A 17,853-nucleotide genomic window follows, 5' to 3' on the forward strand; every position below is an offset into this window, starting at 1 on the left:
TTGGAGGACAAATTCCAACGGGGACCATATTTTGGCAAATTTTTCCAATAGGAAGGGGTCCCAGTGGATCTGTGAGAAGGGGGTGTTACAGTTTATTAGTATCATAATATAGGCTCGTAGGAGGCCTTACCTTTATACAAACACATTTGATATTTTTTATAGTTTTTAGATGTTATTTATGATCTGTTTATTTTGAACAAGAGAAGAACTATTTTATTCACGTCGTTGTAACAAAACTCATCTCGTTTGATTCGAACTTCTTCCTTTCCTGACCGACAGGTTTAACTCACATAGAATTTCATTTTTCATGATTCGATAATTTCATTATTTTTAATTTTCTGGCATGTTTAGACATACAAGGCAATCTAAAAATAGTACAACTCTTATAACTCGGAATTCAAAGATATCGTAATTTTTGACGCCACTATAAGAACACTTTGAAATTGATTGATTTCTGTAAGATTCTTACTATTACATTGACTTTTTTCTCATGTAATTCTACTCAAGGGAAGAACTTAAGTAATTCAAGGTTTGCTTTTTATTGGAAAGAATCTTGAATGTAGAGTTTTTCATTTCGGAGTGATAATACCATGATGCCTCTTGGCATAACTTGAATTCGGATGTTTTGAAACATTGAGTTTCAAGCCCGAAGAGAAACTTTAACCCTTCTCAGGCAAGAGAAATTGAAGCCACTTATTTCCCATCCAAAACACGCATAGAACGTGCCGTAAATCATGACGACGGATTGTATATAGTGTTCCTTTGTTTTGAAGGATTACATTTTTTGAAATCTAGCGTCTTCGGGCTTGAAACTTAATGCTTTGAAACTTCCCGGTTTCTACTTTGATTATGCTTACATATCGAGCATCCCATTAATTGCGTGCACGATATACTTGTTGTTGCCAGGGCAATAGTAATGAGAATCCAAATAAAAAACACAGCACTTAAAACAGCACGCCTGTTTTCTTTAAGCAGATGACCACTTAAAAATGTGGTTTTTTTATATCGTGTTTACTAACAAATCAAGCGGAAACATACGTGAAGGAGCGCAGAACTAGCAAATATGGTATCACTTCATGGAGAAATTGCTCTCCTCCAATGTGGTTTTCTGTAAAAATATTAACGCTAAAGCGTCACAGTGACGATTTAAAAAACATTGATGATAAAAGATTTGGGTAGTATTATAGTGATCGTAACTGAAGGTATTAGAAAAGTATTATATGAAAGTTGATGACATTATCCTGTATTTGGAATAACAAAAATAACTTTATTTTTGAGATTGTGTTTAATTGCATGATGTGGTTTATCTACGGTTAAATCTTTTTGGATGACAGGAATTTTAAATACCTCGATAATCGAATTTTATAGACACTTCGTTTTTGTTTCTTTGGAATTTAAAGTTTTGCGTGTGTAGTAAAAAAGACAGCGTCAAGAAGGGATATTCTCAAGAAGTTTTCTGACAATTTCCATTGGTTTTGTGTTAACATCATTCAGGTATAGCCAGTACCTGCCTAAAAGTACCTCGAAAACCAGATACATTGTTATTTGCACATCTTCGAAATAGTCAGGTACTGACATTACATTATGCCGAGCATAGCGCATTACAGTCACGATCGCCATGATAAAAAATCCGACAAACACAAATCATCGGACGGCGTCGGTGAAAATAGTTCGAAACGCTACCAAAGCAGACGTGTCTCCATCCAACCCAAAGCTGTCAAGAAGAGGATCAACATTGATTTGACCAATAATAAACCTAAAAGCTTCAAAGCGCCTTTATATCATTTACAAGGGCGGCACGGGCGGCATTACGTGAATTGCACCCTTGAGACTCCAGTTGAAACGAAACAATGTATGTTTAGAATGGCTCTTGAAATCATGAACCGCCGTTCCGTCCGGAAATTGAAAAAGCCGGGCTGTCCGTTTACAGATACTGTTTCAGAGTATTTCTATGTGTGTATTGGGGAAGTCAGCGTTGCTCTTAAAGGCTGTATCATGTGTCGAGACCAAGGGAAAGAACGGAACGGTATGGATTTCTATTTTATGGACTTGGTTGAAATATCTAAAGATCGAACTATTTTATGTGTTGGGTGCTTTTCGAATTTGGTGAGTTTTCATGTACCTATGGATTATTTGAGTATGAAGAACGAACTTTTGGATTTAAGAGAGAAACAACCGGAAGGTGTTTACGTTGATCCGTTTTTGATTACTTGTGGTTATTAAAGCATGCTGCGTATGTTAGTGGTATGTTTGGAGTGATTTATACCAATGGAGCTAAAGAAAGCGGATATCGGTCTTGTGAAAAACACGCAAAGAATATTTCAGTGGTTGGTTAGTACTAGTAATTATATCAGAATCGATTATATCTCAGTGTCTTTAAATTTGGAATTGATACCCCCCATTTTGATTTGATACCAAAACTCTAAACAGTTTGGGGTATTTTTCAGCTTCTAAAGTATTTCGTGTTATAAAAAAGCAAATTGTTGATTATAATTTTTCAATTGCATGTAGATGGTTTTTTTTTCAATAACATTTATTAATTTTCGTTTTAAATGAGTAAAATTTAAAATTTGTACATAAAACACTAAACAAATGAAAACTATGAAAATAAATAAACAGTTTGTTTTCATGTAAATAATTTTGATGTTACATTATTGTTCGTACATAATACACATATCAACCCTCAGCTGCGCGATTGGTCTTGAAGGAGACTGGTAATGAATTTTACATGACATTTTTAGACTGCATCTAAACCAAATCAAGAAAATTCCCGTCAAAACTATATGACTATGAGAGGCATTTCCTTGCGGTGAAATTTCATGTAAGAATATCTTAAATTCTTCGCAAAAGGACTCCCATAATGTGTTTTCGAGCCCGTCGTCGATTCATTTAAAACGAAAATTTTCTTTGTATTTTCGCTTCATATATTTCTCTTCAAATATTAAAAAACAAACATTACACAGTGTTTCACGCACGAGGCGATCATCAGATGTGGATAAAAATTTTTCTACGAACAAATTCTACTTGTAGAAATCGAAATACCTAGTCCCAAAGGGAATATCTAAAATAAAGCGCTAAAATATAAAACATAATAGGATAGTGATTACATAATGTACATGATTAAAAAGTTGAAAAGGTGCAAATAAAAGCTATTTGTCCGGAGGGACTGATTTATGCTACAAGCCACACCCAGCTCTCAAACTACTATTGGGATTTAAAAAGATCAGGCGTTACTGACCCAATTCTCTCCTGGGAAATTATTGATCAAGCTGCATCCTACAAAAATGGAACAAAAACGTGCAACCTTTGTTTGGCAGAAAAATTTCACATTATCACTTCCAAACGCAAACTAGTGAACAAAAAAACTGAATTAGTCTCTAAATGCAGGCATACAAACAGATTCATTCTAAAGAACTATAAACCAGTCCCTCCGGACAAATAGCTTTTATTTGCACCTTTTCAACTTTTTAATCATGTACATTATGTAATCACTATCCTATTATGTTTTATATTTTAGCGCTTTATTTTAGATATTCCCTTTGGGACTAGGTATTTCGATTTCTACAAGTAGAATTTGTTCGTAGAAAAATTTTTATCCACATCTGATGATCGCCTCGTGCGTGAAACACTGTGTAATGTTTGTTTTTTAATATTTGAAGAGAAATATATGAAATGATTTAGCTCTACTTGTTATTGAGCACTATCTTCTTCACCGTTCTTCATGATTTGATTTGATTTGTATTTTCGCTATCAGTCCCCTCAAACAAAGTTTATAGATGTGAAAAGTTTAGCCAACCTCGCATCTCGTAGTGTATTCGCGACATTTAAAGTGTACCGATACTCTCATGACATTATATGACTACTCTCGGGTACCTAATAGCCGGGGGGGGGTTGGAATAAGCAGGGGGGTTGGAAAAAATTTCAAAATTTAATAAGCGGGGGGGTTGGAATAAAAATGTCCTGGACATTCTTATTCCTACCCCCCCGCTTATTAATTTTTGGGAAAATGTTTTTGAAAGTTCCCTTTTTTGTCTTAATTCTGCTGTATTAGCCTCCTTTTCAAACATTTTCCACCCAGGACTCCTGGGTGGAAAATTTTCGAAAAATTAATTAGCGAGGGGGACGGCTATTAGGTACCCGAGAGTAGAGGTTGCGTTTAGCCTCTCACTAAAATGTGAGAGTTGTCTTGGTCTGCTGATATACTGTGTGTCCCATAAAATTTTATATAAAGTAAAATCCTAATGATTTTTGCGAAATTTTATCTCCAAAAACTGTTAAATTATCTTGGGAATTGAATTTCTATTGATTGAACAGAGAATTGTCATCTTCTTATTTCAACCATTCTAAGCCCAGTTAAAATGATAAATTTTGATAATTTTACTTTATATAAGCTTTTTTTGGGACACACTATCGAGGATAGAAGATGAAAATTATTGCTCTTGCTGAATCACAATAAAAAACCTTACATTGATACGAAAGACAATGGAGTGAATAATTCGGACGTACGAATTCGTTGGAAGTTGCCAGTCATTGAGTTTGGAAAGATCTTCAACTTTCTCAAGCAAGAAAAAAATGGAGCCGTTAGATATTAGCGCCACTTTTAAAATAAAGAATTGAATTTCATGTTTTTTTTACACAGCATATTTTTCGAAAATCTTGCGATGGATTTCATTATGAACATGGCGTTTTTGTGAATGATGCGTTTCAGATGGGAAATAATACGGTCAGTGACTTTATTTCCTATCCAAGAGTTTCAACTTTAGCCCTTAAACTCAACGATTGCAAACCGTCAACCGCAACTTTTCTATGAAATCCTTTCGATTGCTAAAAAAAGTACATCTTTTGGTTTCTTGAAGTACATTGTTAAAAGGCTCATTGGAATGATCTCTGTTCTCTAGTTCTCCTTTGTCACCTGAATACTTTAGTGAACACTTTCACCGGATTATCGAAGGCTCTCTTTCTCCGCCATGTTTCAATACCATAGTTCCCATTTTTAGTTCTCATAAAATAACAATCCCATGAAGAGTCTTTTAATCTGTTTATAGCGACTTGCCTACACGAAGGCTCAAATTGACATTTCATTTTACATTGGATAAAAGACCAAACATTGATCTTCTTGCTTGCGGATATTTCATCTTGATAAACGATTCGCTCAATGATCTTGAACTTTTGAGTGATAACTGAAAGACAAATGAAATTTAAGAAAGGTCGTCGTATACCAGAGATTCAAATTCTTGATCTGGAACCTTGACTTTCAACAGGGATATCGTCCCTCACATGACTTAAGGTTTAATCTCAAAATTAATACCTTACGAAATTTAGAGTTTTACTGTGGTGGTCATCTTTGAGATTGAGATTGCCCTTTTTTCATATAGAGGAATAGTCGATGTTTTCATATGACAAAAAGGCCAATCTCAAAGGCAGAACAGGATTACAAGATTTCCAATTTTCCAAGACACTTATTTTGAGATTGAACCTTTTGTCATGTGAGGGACGATATGTAATAGCAAAGCCTTTCAAATATACCAAGTGATACATACCACTTCTCATCGATTTTTTGCCCCATTTAAAATTTTCTTCATTCAAATTTTAAATAAAGCTGCAGATTATAGCTGGAGATAATAGACCCATTATTGAAAAGGTTACTTCTACCTCTGCTTGACTAACTCGAGTGTATCCAGAGAATAAATAATTTCTGTTTTACCTTTTTTGCAAGGTTTGAACGTTGCTTGTTCTTGTACTTCTTCACATGGTTTCTTGCAGACTCTGTGACGCCTTCTAAACAATGTGCCACAAGGTTTTCCTTTGTTTTCACTCCAGGAAGACCATGTAAACCACTCAGTTGATTCAATCGAAGGTCGGATTGTTGGTTGAGTTTTAACTTTAGTAGGTTTGGCTGGGGTACTAGTACCGGTGGAAGCCGTCGGAGTCGAAGTTTGTATTTTAGTTGTTGATGGAACTGTCGTTTTTGTGGTTATCAGAGTTCGAAATTGTTCCGTTGAAATATCTTTATCTTGATAATTGGTTTCCGTTGATTGGCTTTCTGTAGATGTAATTAGTGATAATGTTGTTGGTAGAGTGCTTCTCTTGTTTCTCATGTTTGTAGTCGTTGATTCTCTTGTTGATTTTTGTGGGGTTGTTTTTGTTGAAGTAGTCGAGGGTGTAATTGATACTGTGCTGCTTTCTGTTTTTTGTACGACGATTTCAAATGTTGTTGATGTTTCTAGGGTTGTTTTTGTTGAAGTAGTCCTAGGTCTAAATGTTGTTTTGATCTCTTCTGTTTTGAATACGGGATCCGCTGTTGTACCTGTAAAAGGTCGAGGGACACTGATGACTTCTGACGGTTTAACTTTTTGTGAAGAGGTTTGAACAGCAGTCGTCGCTAAACGAGTACAGAATAAGTAGATGTCATTAAGTCATGGAATTTCTTGCTTTAATTTTATAGCAGTTTAAATATCCCCCGCCCTGGGGTACCCAGGCTAGAAAACGTACTGTGTTTGTGAAGTTTTTCTTTAACATTTTCCGTCTCTTTAGGGGCTCGAAAAATCAAGAAGAGAAAAGGTCAAAATTGATTCTTTGAGAGTCACGTTTTTACCAAAAATTTAGTCCCCATAAAGCAAAGGTCAGCGTTTTGGAGATTCAATCCGCACATACCCGACAATCTCCAACCCCGACAAGGCAAAAGCGTTTATTACTATATCGAGCGCAGATCAATATTCCACGTTTCCTCAACTTCAGGGGTACTAGGGAGGACTTCCTTCGATTACCAATTGAAAGTTGCGGATTTTACTTACGGCATGGAATATTGTTGATAACTTGTGTCGACATTGAATCTCCTATACATTCGTCCCATGGAATTTTAATGATACATTTTCTCAATCGAAATCTTGTCTGTGGACCACAAGTTGCGTCGAAAGGTCCCCAAGGACCCCAAAGTGTCCATTCGTTGCCCATACCATTTGCTGAAAAGTAACAAAGGAGAAATTAAGATACCTCATACGAGATAGCTGCATGATTCCTAGGGTTTTTATCAAAAATATGGGGAAGAAAATTATGAAAATCTTTATTCTTCACAGTTGTCTATTTTGAATTTCTTTTGTATGCATATGTTTAAGATATGAATAACCAGGTAGCTTTTAAGAAAACGCCCAGCTGGCACACAAGGTTTTTTCAACGTCAATTTAATGTTCTTAACGTCCATTTAACGTTAGATTAACGTTGAAACAACGTTGTGTGTCAGCTGGGCGTAGATAGAATTGTCTGGAAATCAGAAAGTAGAGAGTAAAGTAAGTTAGGTTTTGTGAGGAACTATTTTCCTATTTTCCCCGGGGCTAATTCGAACTAGCCCAGGTAAGCTGGTGGTCAAAGCACAAACCTTCTAAATTACTGTTGGGTTTGCTCTTATGTAAATCTTTAAAATCTTATGATAAAATTCCGTGTTTATGTTTCTATTGAAGTTGTTGTATGACAAAATATTTGACTAATATTCTTAAAGTTTGTGTTTGTTGGTTTAAAACAAGTTGCCTTTTTTTTTTGCAATTTGTGCAAGTTCGAGCTGTTATGTTAACTAACACAATATAATTCCCATCTATTGGTTTCAGGTCAATAAAAATCTTTAGGCATTTCTGTGCACTGTATTCATAATCTATTTTTTCATATTTTTCAGCTAAAAAAATTACCAAAAAATTAAAAGAAAATAAGTATGATATTTGAACTGGTTGCATTTGGCTTATTCGCATATCTGGTATTGAAATTTTATTGGTTGCACGTTACACGCCGGTGGAGCCATATATCTAATATACCACTTCAAATATATCCCATTCTTGGACATATACCGTCTGTGATTGGCTTCACAGCTAACGAATTTCATCATCTTTGCTTGGATTGGTTAGACCGTTCTCCAATCACAGCTCTCTGGATCGGACTTCGACCGAATGTTTTATGCAAGGATGTTAAACTATTCGAATCCATTATGTCCAGTAATAAAGTTCTTACAAAGTCTTCTAATTACTGGGTGTTTGATGACTGGCTTGGATTGAACTTATTCACAAGTACTGGGGCGTTTTGGAGAAGGCGTAGAAAGTTGTTAACGCCTTCATTTCATTTCAACATTTTAACAGAGTTTCTACCAACTATGGCGAAACATTCGCAAATCCTGGTTAAAGCTTTGAAAAAACAACCAGATTCATTCAATGCGTTTAAAGTCATGAAAACCTACTCTCTCGGTGTCATATTGGAAACATCCATGGGTGTGGAAAATGACTTCATCGATATCGCTTTGGATGTTGCAAACAATGAAACCGTTAAGGATTCACCAGGCGAACACCAAGCAAACATTTTCAGATTCTTAAAAGCTATAGATCGCCTATTGGTCATTCTTGTAAACCGCAACGATCGCCCTTGGCAATGGTATAAAACAACATTCCAGTTCACACCAGTCGGTCAAGAATTTTACGAGACGTTAGATTTCGTGAAGAAGTTTGGTACCAATATCATAGAGAAGCGTATTGAGCAGCTAAAGGAGAAACCCATGTCAGATGAAAAGCAAATTATTTTGTTAGATAGATTGTTAAAATCATTACAAAATGGTGAAGTAAATGTCGAAGATGTATTGAACGAGACGCAAGGTTTTATGTTCGCAGGTTATGATACAGTAGCCACAGCTCTTAGTTGGTGTCTCTTCATGATTGGCTCACATCCGGAAATCCAACAAAAAGCTTTTGAGGAGGTCAAAAACGTTGAAAAATTGAATCTCCCTCTACATGAGTTGGTTAAGGAGTTAAAGTATGTCGAATGTGTAATCAAGGAGACATTGAGGATTCACCCATCAGCACCAATCGTTAGCCGAGAAATCGAAGAAGAAATGGTTTTTGATTCCTGGAAATTCCCTAAAGGAACCACTTTTAGTATCTGCATATTAGCTATGCAGCGTGACCCAAACAACTGGTCAGATCCGATGGTTTTCAAACCCGAAAGATTTGCTTCTCCCGAGCACGACTGGAACCCGTTCGCTTTTATACCGTTTTCAGCTGGACCAAGAAACTGCATAGGTCAGCGTTTTGCAATGATGGAGATGAAATGCACCCTGTATCATTTGTTATTGAATTTCGAGATTGTGGCCAAGCAGCGAGCGGAGGATTTATTGGAGACTATTGGAGTTATTCATGGAGTGATGAATGAGGAAGGACTTCAGATTGAAATGAAACCAAGGAATTTATGATTTTTTATGATATTACCTAGTTGCTGGAAGACCAAAAGTTTATAACAGTCTCTCTTTTACACTTATGGATTTGGAATTTTCACTATATTTAGACATTTAGGATCAGGTTGACATTACAGGGTGAGAGTGACTGATACGATTGGCGCCCAAAGGTAAATTTACTGACCGAAAGTAAACCCGCCTACTTCTCTCCCCAGTTTCACTGATACGCCTCGCATCCAAAACGCCTTATATACAGGTACGAGCCGGGAAGTATCTTATCCATTTGGTGGACTAACTTTCTTGGGGTTTTTCTTGAACCTTATGGTAATAAGAATATTTTAAGCTTCTGGGCCACCTGGATTTCTCACCTGGGTATCCATAATGGCGGATTTTTGGTCATGTGACCCCCGTAGGCAAAACTGAAAATTCTTCCAACCCAAATATAGGCATATCATATATCAATCGATCGGAAATTTGATACTGGTTAATTTTGAGATACAAAGTTGGGTCTGAAAACTTTCCTATCTCGAGATATAAATCACTTTCGTTTTCTCAGGTTTGGCTGCAGTTGTAGGCGGGCTTTCATGGAGTGAGGCAATTCTTTTAGTCATATCTCAAGAAATATGCTTTTAAACATATCAAAACTTTATGTGCTCCTAGAAAAGGCATTAAAAATTGTTTGTGCAAATTTTCAAAAATTTTGCAGTAAAAATGTGTATTTTACAGACCAGAGTACAATTTTCTTACCGTCGAATAAAAGATCTTTTTCTCTCAAAATTGGTCTTTTTGTCTGAAATGAATTAGTGAAATGATGCTTAATAAGGTTTAGAGCCACTCAATTCCTCATATTATACTCAGAGAGGTACCTGGGGAATATATAAGGGCTAAGTGTGTCTGGTCAGCACTTTACAAGCATGTTTTTTTGGTAAGATTTGATCCAAAAAACGGTAAAACTTACAAGCTGTTACTCAAATATTTGACAAAGTCTCTCATTGTATCTCGACATTAAACAAAGTTGAACCTTATTCTTTAGTTTGACACATGCAAAGAATCAAGAATACATGTAAATCGCTGTGTGTATTTTACAGACCAGAATTAAGTGCTTCTAGGTGGTTATATTGGCCTAAAATGTTTAGACTTACCACGGAAAAACCCGAGCTGGAGAATTTTACTGAGTAAAATCCGTCAAGATCCTCTAATTCCTATATCTTTATTATTGAAGATAGTCTAGCCTGTCTTTGAGACTTCGAGAAGTGCTTAGAACTTCCAGAACTGCGTGGCTACATAAGCATAAAATTTTTGGTGAAATTAGTCTGGCTTTGAGACCACTAAGCCATGATAGCTTTGTATGCGCCAGACGTCAGACTTTGAATTATTTTCCTAAAAAAGAACAAAGCCCCAATGTTTTTATTTCTTGCAAGCTTGCTAGACACTAGCACAGATTTTTCGCACAGTCACTGAACGGCCTGTAGAGTTTCTGTCCACCCTACGACCATCTCATGGTATGGGTTGGTCCTAGCAAAGTAGCATTTACTTTTCATTAAGTGAAACACAGCACCGAGTTGGAGTTAGTCCTGATCTCCTAGACGACGGTCAATACTTGGTACACTACTGCGCCTTCACATGGGATAAATCATAACTGGACGTCTATCTTCCATTGTGTCTTTGAAGCGAGCTTCGTTGCCGCCCGTATTTTTAAATTGGTATAAAAAACCCGTTGATATTCCGTCACAATGCTATTTCGTTGAATTACTTAGGTAAAATGATTGATAGATAGCTTGATAGTTTGAAAATCTATATATTAATATGCTAAAACGTGTGTGTTTACAACGTTTTATAAAAAGTTTTCGAAAATCTAACAAAGCTCTACAAAGCCTCCTCTTCATGGCGTTGAACTTTTTTCTCCTTTCTTTTATAAAATCAAAATCTTATCATCAATCAGCAGCTATCTTTCTTCAGGGTCGGATACAGGAGGTAGGCTATCTTATCCATGAAGAGTAATTAGTTTCCATATAAGGTAATACGATAATAAAGTGCGCTCTCCTCCATTGGTTATAGCCTCCCTCTGTATCCGAGCCTGTTTCTTCCGTTGGGTTTTTTTTAGATGTATAGTGATTTGCTGGATTGGGACACGCAGCGTGCGACGCTGTGCATACAGCTAGTTACTCTCAAGTCACAAAATAATTATTTTCAATTTTTTTTATACGCTGAAATGGAGAATTTCAACTGCGTGTATACTTTTGAATCACTTTTGTCATTCCAATAGCATACCGTAGCGAATCTAAAAATAGACATTGATTTTTCTGTTTGACCGAAATTCAATCCCGTCAACCTTTGCGTCAATTATGCTTGCACGCAAATTACACTCAGTTACAAAGAAAAAGTAATAAATTTCACGACTCTTGAATTAAAACTAAAAAGGATTGTGGGATTGAATTTCGGTCAAATGAGAGGGACAAGCTGAGTTTTTACAAGCTCATATTTGATTTGGTTGTTCGTTAAGATGTAATAAAAGAATCTTATTACTTTTAAAGAAAGCGTCATCTATATCACTTTAAATGACCAATTAGTGAAGTATCTTGTAAAAACTCCAAGGAATCTCAAATGAGAGAAGTAATAATCGTGACGTTTGCACGACGACGCGCTATTAGTTTTTTTATTGACTTGAAAAAAAAAAGTATTCCAAAGTTGTGAGCCTGTGTCATAAGAATATCATAATTTGAATCCTATACTCTCAATCCTATATACTCGATATTATTTCATCGGAGTTTTGAAAAATGACGATGATTTCGCATCTGTTATCTTTGTTATGATATAGATAAAAGACTGGAGAAGAGTAGAACAACATGGACTTTGTGTAAGTTTTGACGTTGTTAGCAAGGTATTCCCAAGGTAGATCATCAAAACCTATTGTTTCATTTTATGTTTTAACGAGGCGGCAACGAAGCTAGCAGTGCTTACGAAGGAGAAGGATGTCCAGTCGTTTGTTAATGTTCTGACAAAGCCACAGAGACCAGATTATTCTAAAACTTTAAAACCTCATGAGGGGAAAGGAAAATGGGATCACCATCAGCAAGCCATGTCCAAAACAAATAAGAATTTTAAAATCAAGATTTCTTAATATTATACTTAGATTTTTGTAAGAAAACGGGGATATTTTGGACATGTAGCTTAAACCATTATTTTATATGGCAATAACTTCTTTAAAGCGCTTTAAGTTAAAATTCCTACAGTCTGACTTCTTCAACTAGCTGAAGGCTTTGTGTTGCATTCATGTAGTTAAAGCGGATATACAATGATGCATTGGAACATTATACGCCTCTTATAATTGTAACAGTAACCAGAATAGATCCAAGCAGGTTCACAAATATGGCTCCATCACTAGGCTTCCTACAATCGCCTAGGATTATCGCCTCTCGAAGCCATATTATGCCGACGTTTTTTGGTCCTACAGACAACACAGATTCTAAGCCCTCTAAATCTCGTTTCATGCATGAACAATAAAGATTAAGGAATTGGCGAATTTTGACGGATTAACTCAGTAAATTCTGAAGTTCGGGTATTTCTGTAGTAATCTAAAGCGTTTTAGAACAAGACAAGCTCCTAGAAGCACTTAAATCCTGTCTGTAAAATACACACTGTAACAATTTACATTATTCATAATTCTTTGCATTAATCAATCTAAAGAACAGAAGGTTCGCGTTTAATGTCGAGATGCAATGAGAGAATTTTTCATTAATTATTTGGAAATTTCACCGTTTTCGGGATCATGTCTTACCGTAAATCATACTTATAAAGTGCTGACCAGACACACTTAGCCCTTATATATTCCCCGGGTACCTCTCTGAGTATAATATGAAGAATCGAGTGGCTCTAAACCTTATTAAGCATCATTTCACTAATTCATTTCAGACAAAAAGACCAATTTTGAGAGAAAAAGATCTTTTATTCGACGGTAAGAAAATTGTACTCTGGTCTGTAAAATACACATTTTTACTGCAAAATTTTTGAAAATTTGCACAAACAATTTTTAATGCCTTTTCTAGGAGCACATAAAATTTTGATATGTTTAAAAGCATATTTCTTGAGATATGACTAAAAGAATTGCCTCACTCCATGAAAGCCCGCCTACAACTGCAGCCAAACCTGAGAAAACGAAAGTGATTTATATCTCGAGATAGGAAAGTTTTCAGACCCAACTTTGTATCTCAAAATTAACCAGTATCAAATTTCCGATCGATTGATATATGATATGCCTATATTTGGGTTGGAAGAATTTTCAGTTTTGCCTACGGGGGTCACATGACCAAAAATCCGCCATTATGGATACCCAGGTGAGAAATCCAGGTGGCCCAGAAGCTTAAAATATTCTTATTACCATAAGGTTCAAGAAAAACCCCAAGAAAGTTAGTCCACCAAATGGATAAGATACTTCCCGGCTCGTTTTATTAGCCCTTTACTGTTTTCCATTACGTGTGCTAGGGTCGCGTGTCATGAGAATTTAAGTTTTTTTTTGTTACAAAAGACTGAAAATGGGCGACAACGTGTCGTGAAATGTTTGACCGTAATACGCTTCTATCAAAGACTCGTCGTAAATTTGTCTTCAAACTCAAAACTAATCCCCATTGGAAAAACGAACTCGTCATTTGGAAAGGAAATATTTGGATTTTTTTTACCAAAAAATACTATAACTTCCAAATTCAACAAGACAACCTGAGCTCTATCCTCATTGGAATTTTCAGCTTCATTTTATTCCTACGATTTTCTTCACACCTATCAACCCTTGGCGACGTGGAGACTAGTAACGAAAATACAAGGAAAGGCACCGGGGGGGCCGTTGGGCTAAACAATGGTGGGTCCTCCTTTATACTGAACATGTGGGCCCCCCTAACGCAAATTTTGTGTCTACGCTACTGTAATTGCAATATACTGCAATCATCAATTTTCAAATTTTGGAGAAGAGGAAAATCGATGTTAAATAGATTATTGAAAGTGGATTTTTTCTCTCTAGTTAAGTATGTAATTACGACACATTATCACGCGTCATAACATATCTGTAATTTTATTTGTCACGCAAACTCTCTTGACGCCCGCGGTAGTGTAGATGGTTTATCCAAAACTGGGAAACATCTAAGAAATTTGTAATTTTCATGCTCAGGGATGTACGTTTGCAAAGGCTGCCGGGTATTTTCATTTGGTAAAGTGAATGAGGAAATAACCCGCCAGAAATTTAGGTTAGAAATAGATTAAACATTTATAAAAAAATCTTACCTGGTGTAAAAATAGCCAGAAGTATTAACATCAAACAATCCATTTTTAGCATTCTCCCTTCCGTCCAACGTGGACACCAAATCTCCGAAAAGTTTCTTATAGTATTCTTCTCTCTAAAACAAATATCAAGGAGTAAAGCAAAGTCAGAGAATCGGAGTTAGCTGGAATTGAATTTGTGTAGTACCATCGTTTTGTATAAGATTATTTTTTCCGCACTAAGATTCCTTTGCCACTTTTCTAGCGGAAAAAGACCAGGACTTCTGGTAGTTGAAATATATATAAGCTTCAGAAAGTTAGGTAGTTTCGTGGCCAAACACAATAAGATTTTCCGTTCCTTTAGAAACAGACCTTTTCCAATTTCATGCTGGTTATCCCAGGAAAAATAGCGGAAATGTTCCGGAAAAGTGACAAGAATCTTAGTACGGAAAGGGGAATCTTATACAAAACGACGGTAAGAAGTAATAAGATTCTCATCTAGTTGTCACATATCCAGTCAACCTAAGGAGCTTTAGCAATAACAATTGTCCGTGAACTCGAACCAAGTTCTGTCATCCTCTTTCTCATGATTTCGATAGTGCTCACTCATACTTCAATTAATAAAATCAAAAAGCGGTGCAAATGATTCTGGGTTGCTTGCATTATCCGATTCCAAAATCAACAATCTACTCAATAATTGAACTATACTTCAATGCACTTCGACTCAAAATTCAATCTTTGGTCAAACATGAAAGGATGAAAATCTCCACATCATATTCTGTTCCGGCTCAATCCCTATTTCTAATTAGGAATGCGAAACTCTTTATAATTCTCATTTTACTCATAAATTCTTAATCTTTATATTGATTTCATTAAAACCAATCAATAATCTTTTATCAATTGAGCTTTCTTTAGCTCTCGAGCCAATTAAACGTATTTAAAGGACTGTTTGTTTTTCCTCAGTTGGATCGTAGGATGACATTGAGTTCGTTTTCTACACTCAAAATAAAAATCTACTAAACCTTTTTATTTGACATTGAATTCAGGCTTAGGTGACTTGGAGACCTAGCCAAAAACGAAAAAATTGCCCTTGACTACATAAACAGAACTCGTGGGTGTCATATTTAATCGAACACTTCAAAAAGCCTGAAAAAGATAATTTTGGAAATGTATATTTGGGTTGGGTCTGAACCTGGAGGGGGGAGGGGCAAATTGACCGGGGTGAAAATTTCAGCGAATCCAGGAAAAATTGCTAATTTTTGCTCGAAAATATTGATTTTTTTGCTCTAAAAGAGTTGAAAATGTACTGAACGGGTATGAATTTCACCGATTTTTTTCTTTACTGTAAGGGTGCGATTCTAAAAGCCAATTTTTCGCCGCACATACCGTCAGTTGGCCATTTCACCACCTTTTTGAAATCTCGCAGGTTTATTTAAAACTGACAGACAGGTTTATTCAAAACTTGTAGGCACTACCTTCAAAAAAAGTCTTACACTGAGTTTTGATGCGCCAGTTATTGATTTATTATTTAATTTATTGGGTGTGGTCAAATCGATTTTATTGAAGAGCACCCGTGGGTTTTTTTTTAAATAGACTCAACTTTTCTCAAAATGCTTTTCAAAAGGGCCTGGGACTCGCCCTGGCGATGATAATATCACCCTCTGATCATTATTTTTAAATGAGCAACTTCTCCTTCTTACATTTGATATGGAAACGAAAAATAGAGATATCATTGATATTAATTCATCGGTATTTCAAATACACCAAATAACATGAAATAAAAGTGTCATACACTCAAAATAAACCTTCAAAAACAAAAACTAAAAACTGCAACAATAATCTGGAACAAGAATAAAACAAACTAAAATGAAAACACAATTTCTTATACTGTAATTATAATTGAATCGATGATGGACAAAGATGTAAAAAAACAAATTTTCAAGGTATAAAAAAATTAAAATATGATCCCTCTTTAAATGATGGAAATTTTCAACATTTTGTAAGATTTCAAAAAATAAATCAACATTTCATATTGAAAAAAATCTATCGTGAGAACGATTGAACGATTCTTGAAATTTGCAATAATACCGGTCCAATTTCCGGATCATTTATATACTGTCCGCTGTTATTAGGGTTTTCAAGCATGTCCTCAAAAGCGTGTAAAATCCGAGGATTTGTTAACCCAAGTTGTACGACTGGATGATCCATAATGGCGCTATACAACGGGGAGTCTGGGTCCAGCCCGTCGTCAGGGATACGGTCAGGAACTTGTCTATCCCCTAGCAACCAATCTAAGGCACGTTCTTGATTGTTAGACGAAATCTTTAACGCTATTACAATGTCTTTTTCCTCGAATCCCATTTCTTTCAAATTCGAGACACATCTTGGGTACGGTATGAATTCCTTCTTTCGACCGGGCACTCGTTTTCGTTTGACGTTAGGATTATTTTCAGCCGCTAGAGTATTAATTTCATCGGAAGTTAACGGTTCATCAATATCTTCGTCATTCGAATGTTCCAGAAGCCATTCCATTGCACGCATTGGAATCATCTTTGAGAGCAGTAATGCTTTGCGCGAACGTACTTCTTCGAAACCCATATCTAGTAGTTTTTGTAAACATAAGGGGTCAACCTGAAAAACAAGAATAATAGGTCTTTTCATCATTTTGAGTGCAACGACTGAATCATTCTGAAACTACTACCAAGGCAATTTTAAATCCCTTGAGTCTTCAAGTGTACCCTTATAAATATAATAAATATTTTATGAACTCCTCTGGGAATCGATTACCATAGCAATATTTTGAAAACAAGGTAAGCGTTGCTCATGACGTAATTTATGAAAAGGTCCATTAAAAAAAAAGAATCAAGATAATTTTTCGCGAGGTCTTTCACGTTTCATGTAATTATATACCTTGACATTTGAATGACATTAAGCACGAAAAGTGCTTGAATATCTCCCCACATACAGTGAAGAATAGTACCCAACCCCCCTCAGATGGCAATTAATTCCCTTCAGATGACATGACCTCAATCACACGGTTGGAAACCGTATTCGAGCCTCCAAGACGAGAGTCTTGAAAGATGAAACCTTCACCAGTAAACCTGGGATCAACAAAACTGACTTCAATTTAAAACCTACGTTAATTTCGATATCTTCGGTATCCATTTCGTCGCTATTCGTTGAGGAGGCTCCACCAGAACTCGAGGATGCTCCTTCTTCGCAATTAACATGTTGAACCAGACTGGCAACTTCAGTTAACGATACCAAGATTCTCTTCAACTCACCGAAGAAATCAAACATGCCAGCGAAGCCAAGAGGTGGACTGGTGGCTCCTGAGCCTTTTTCTTCCTCTAAAAATGAATACGGAGCTAGAAATAGTCGTGTTATAATGTGTACCCAGATGT

The 17,853-nt window shown here is 36.0% G+C and overlaps 3 protein-coding genes across 3 annotated transcripts; 1 reads left to right on the forward strand and 2 right to left on the reverse strand.

Annotated features, from left to right (window-relative positions):
* Window positions 1-4,860: 4,860 nt before the first annotated feature.
* On the reverse strand, window positions 4,861-14,582 carry LOC136811673 (uncharacterized). The gene is made up of 4 exons (XM_067068300.1): window positions 14,474-14,582; window positions 6,795-6,962; window positions 5,705-6,382; window positions 4,861-5,180 (listed from the first exon to the last, which is right to left on the reverse strand). The coding sequence occupies exons 1-4, from the start codon at window positions 14,523-14,525 to the stop codon at window positions 4,909-4,911; spliced, it is 1,170 nt and encodes a 389-aa protein (XP_066924401.1). The 5' UTR covers window positions 14,526-14,582; the 3' UTR covers window positions 4,861-4,908.
* On the forward strand, window positions 7,675-9,219 carry LOC136811691 (cytochrome P450 4V2-like; the record flags this gene model as incomplete). The annotated part of the gene is given in 1 exon segment (XM_067068318.1): window positions 7,675-9,219. A coding segment is annotated over 1 exon segment (1,517 nt), but the record flags the coding sequence as incomplete, so codon positions are not given.
* Window positions 14,583-16,181: 1,599 nt separating the features above from the next.
* On the reverse strand, window positions 16,182-17,799 carry LOC136811692 (ubiquitin-associated domain-containing protein 1-like; the record flags this gene model as incomplete). Its single annotated transcript, XM_067068319.1, is given in 2 exon segments — window positions 16,182-17,080; window positions 17,588-17,799. Coding segments are annotated over 2 exon segments (800 nt in total), but the record flags the coding sequence as incomplete, so codon positions are not given.
* Between the last annotated feature and the right edge of the window lie 54 nt (window positions 17,800-17,853).

This window comes from Clytia hemisphaerica, unplaced genomic scaffold (assembly GCF_902728285.1).
Source record: "Clytia hemisphaerica strain Z4C2 unplaced genomic scaffold, Clytia hemisphaerica genome assembly, whole genome shotgun sequence".
Lineage (NCBI taxonomy): Eukaryota > Metazoa > Cnidaria > Hydrozoa > Leptothecata > Clytiidae > Clytia > Clytia hemisphaerica.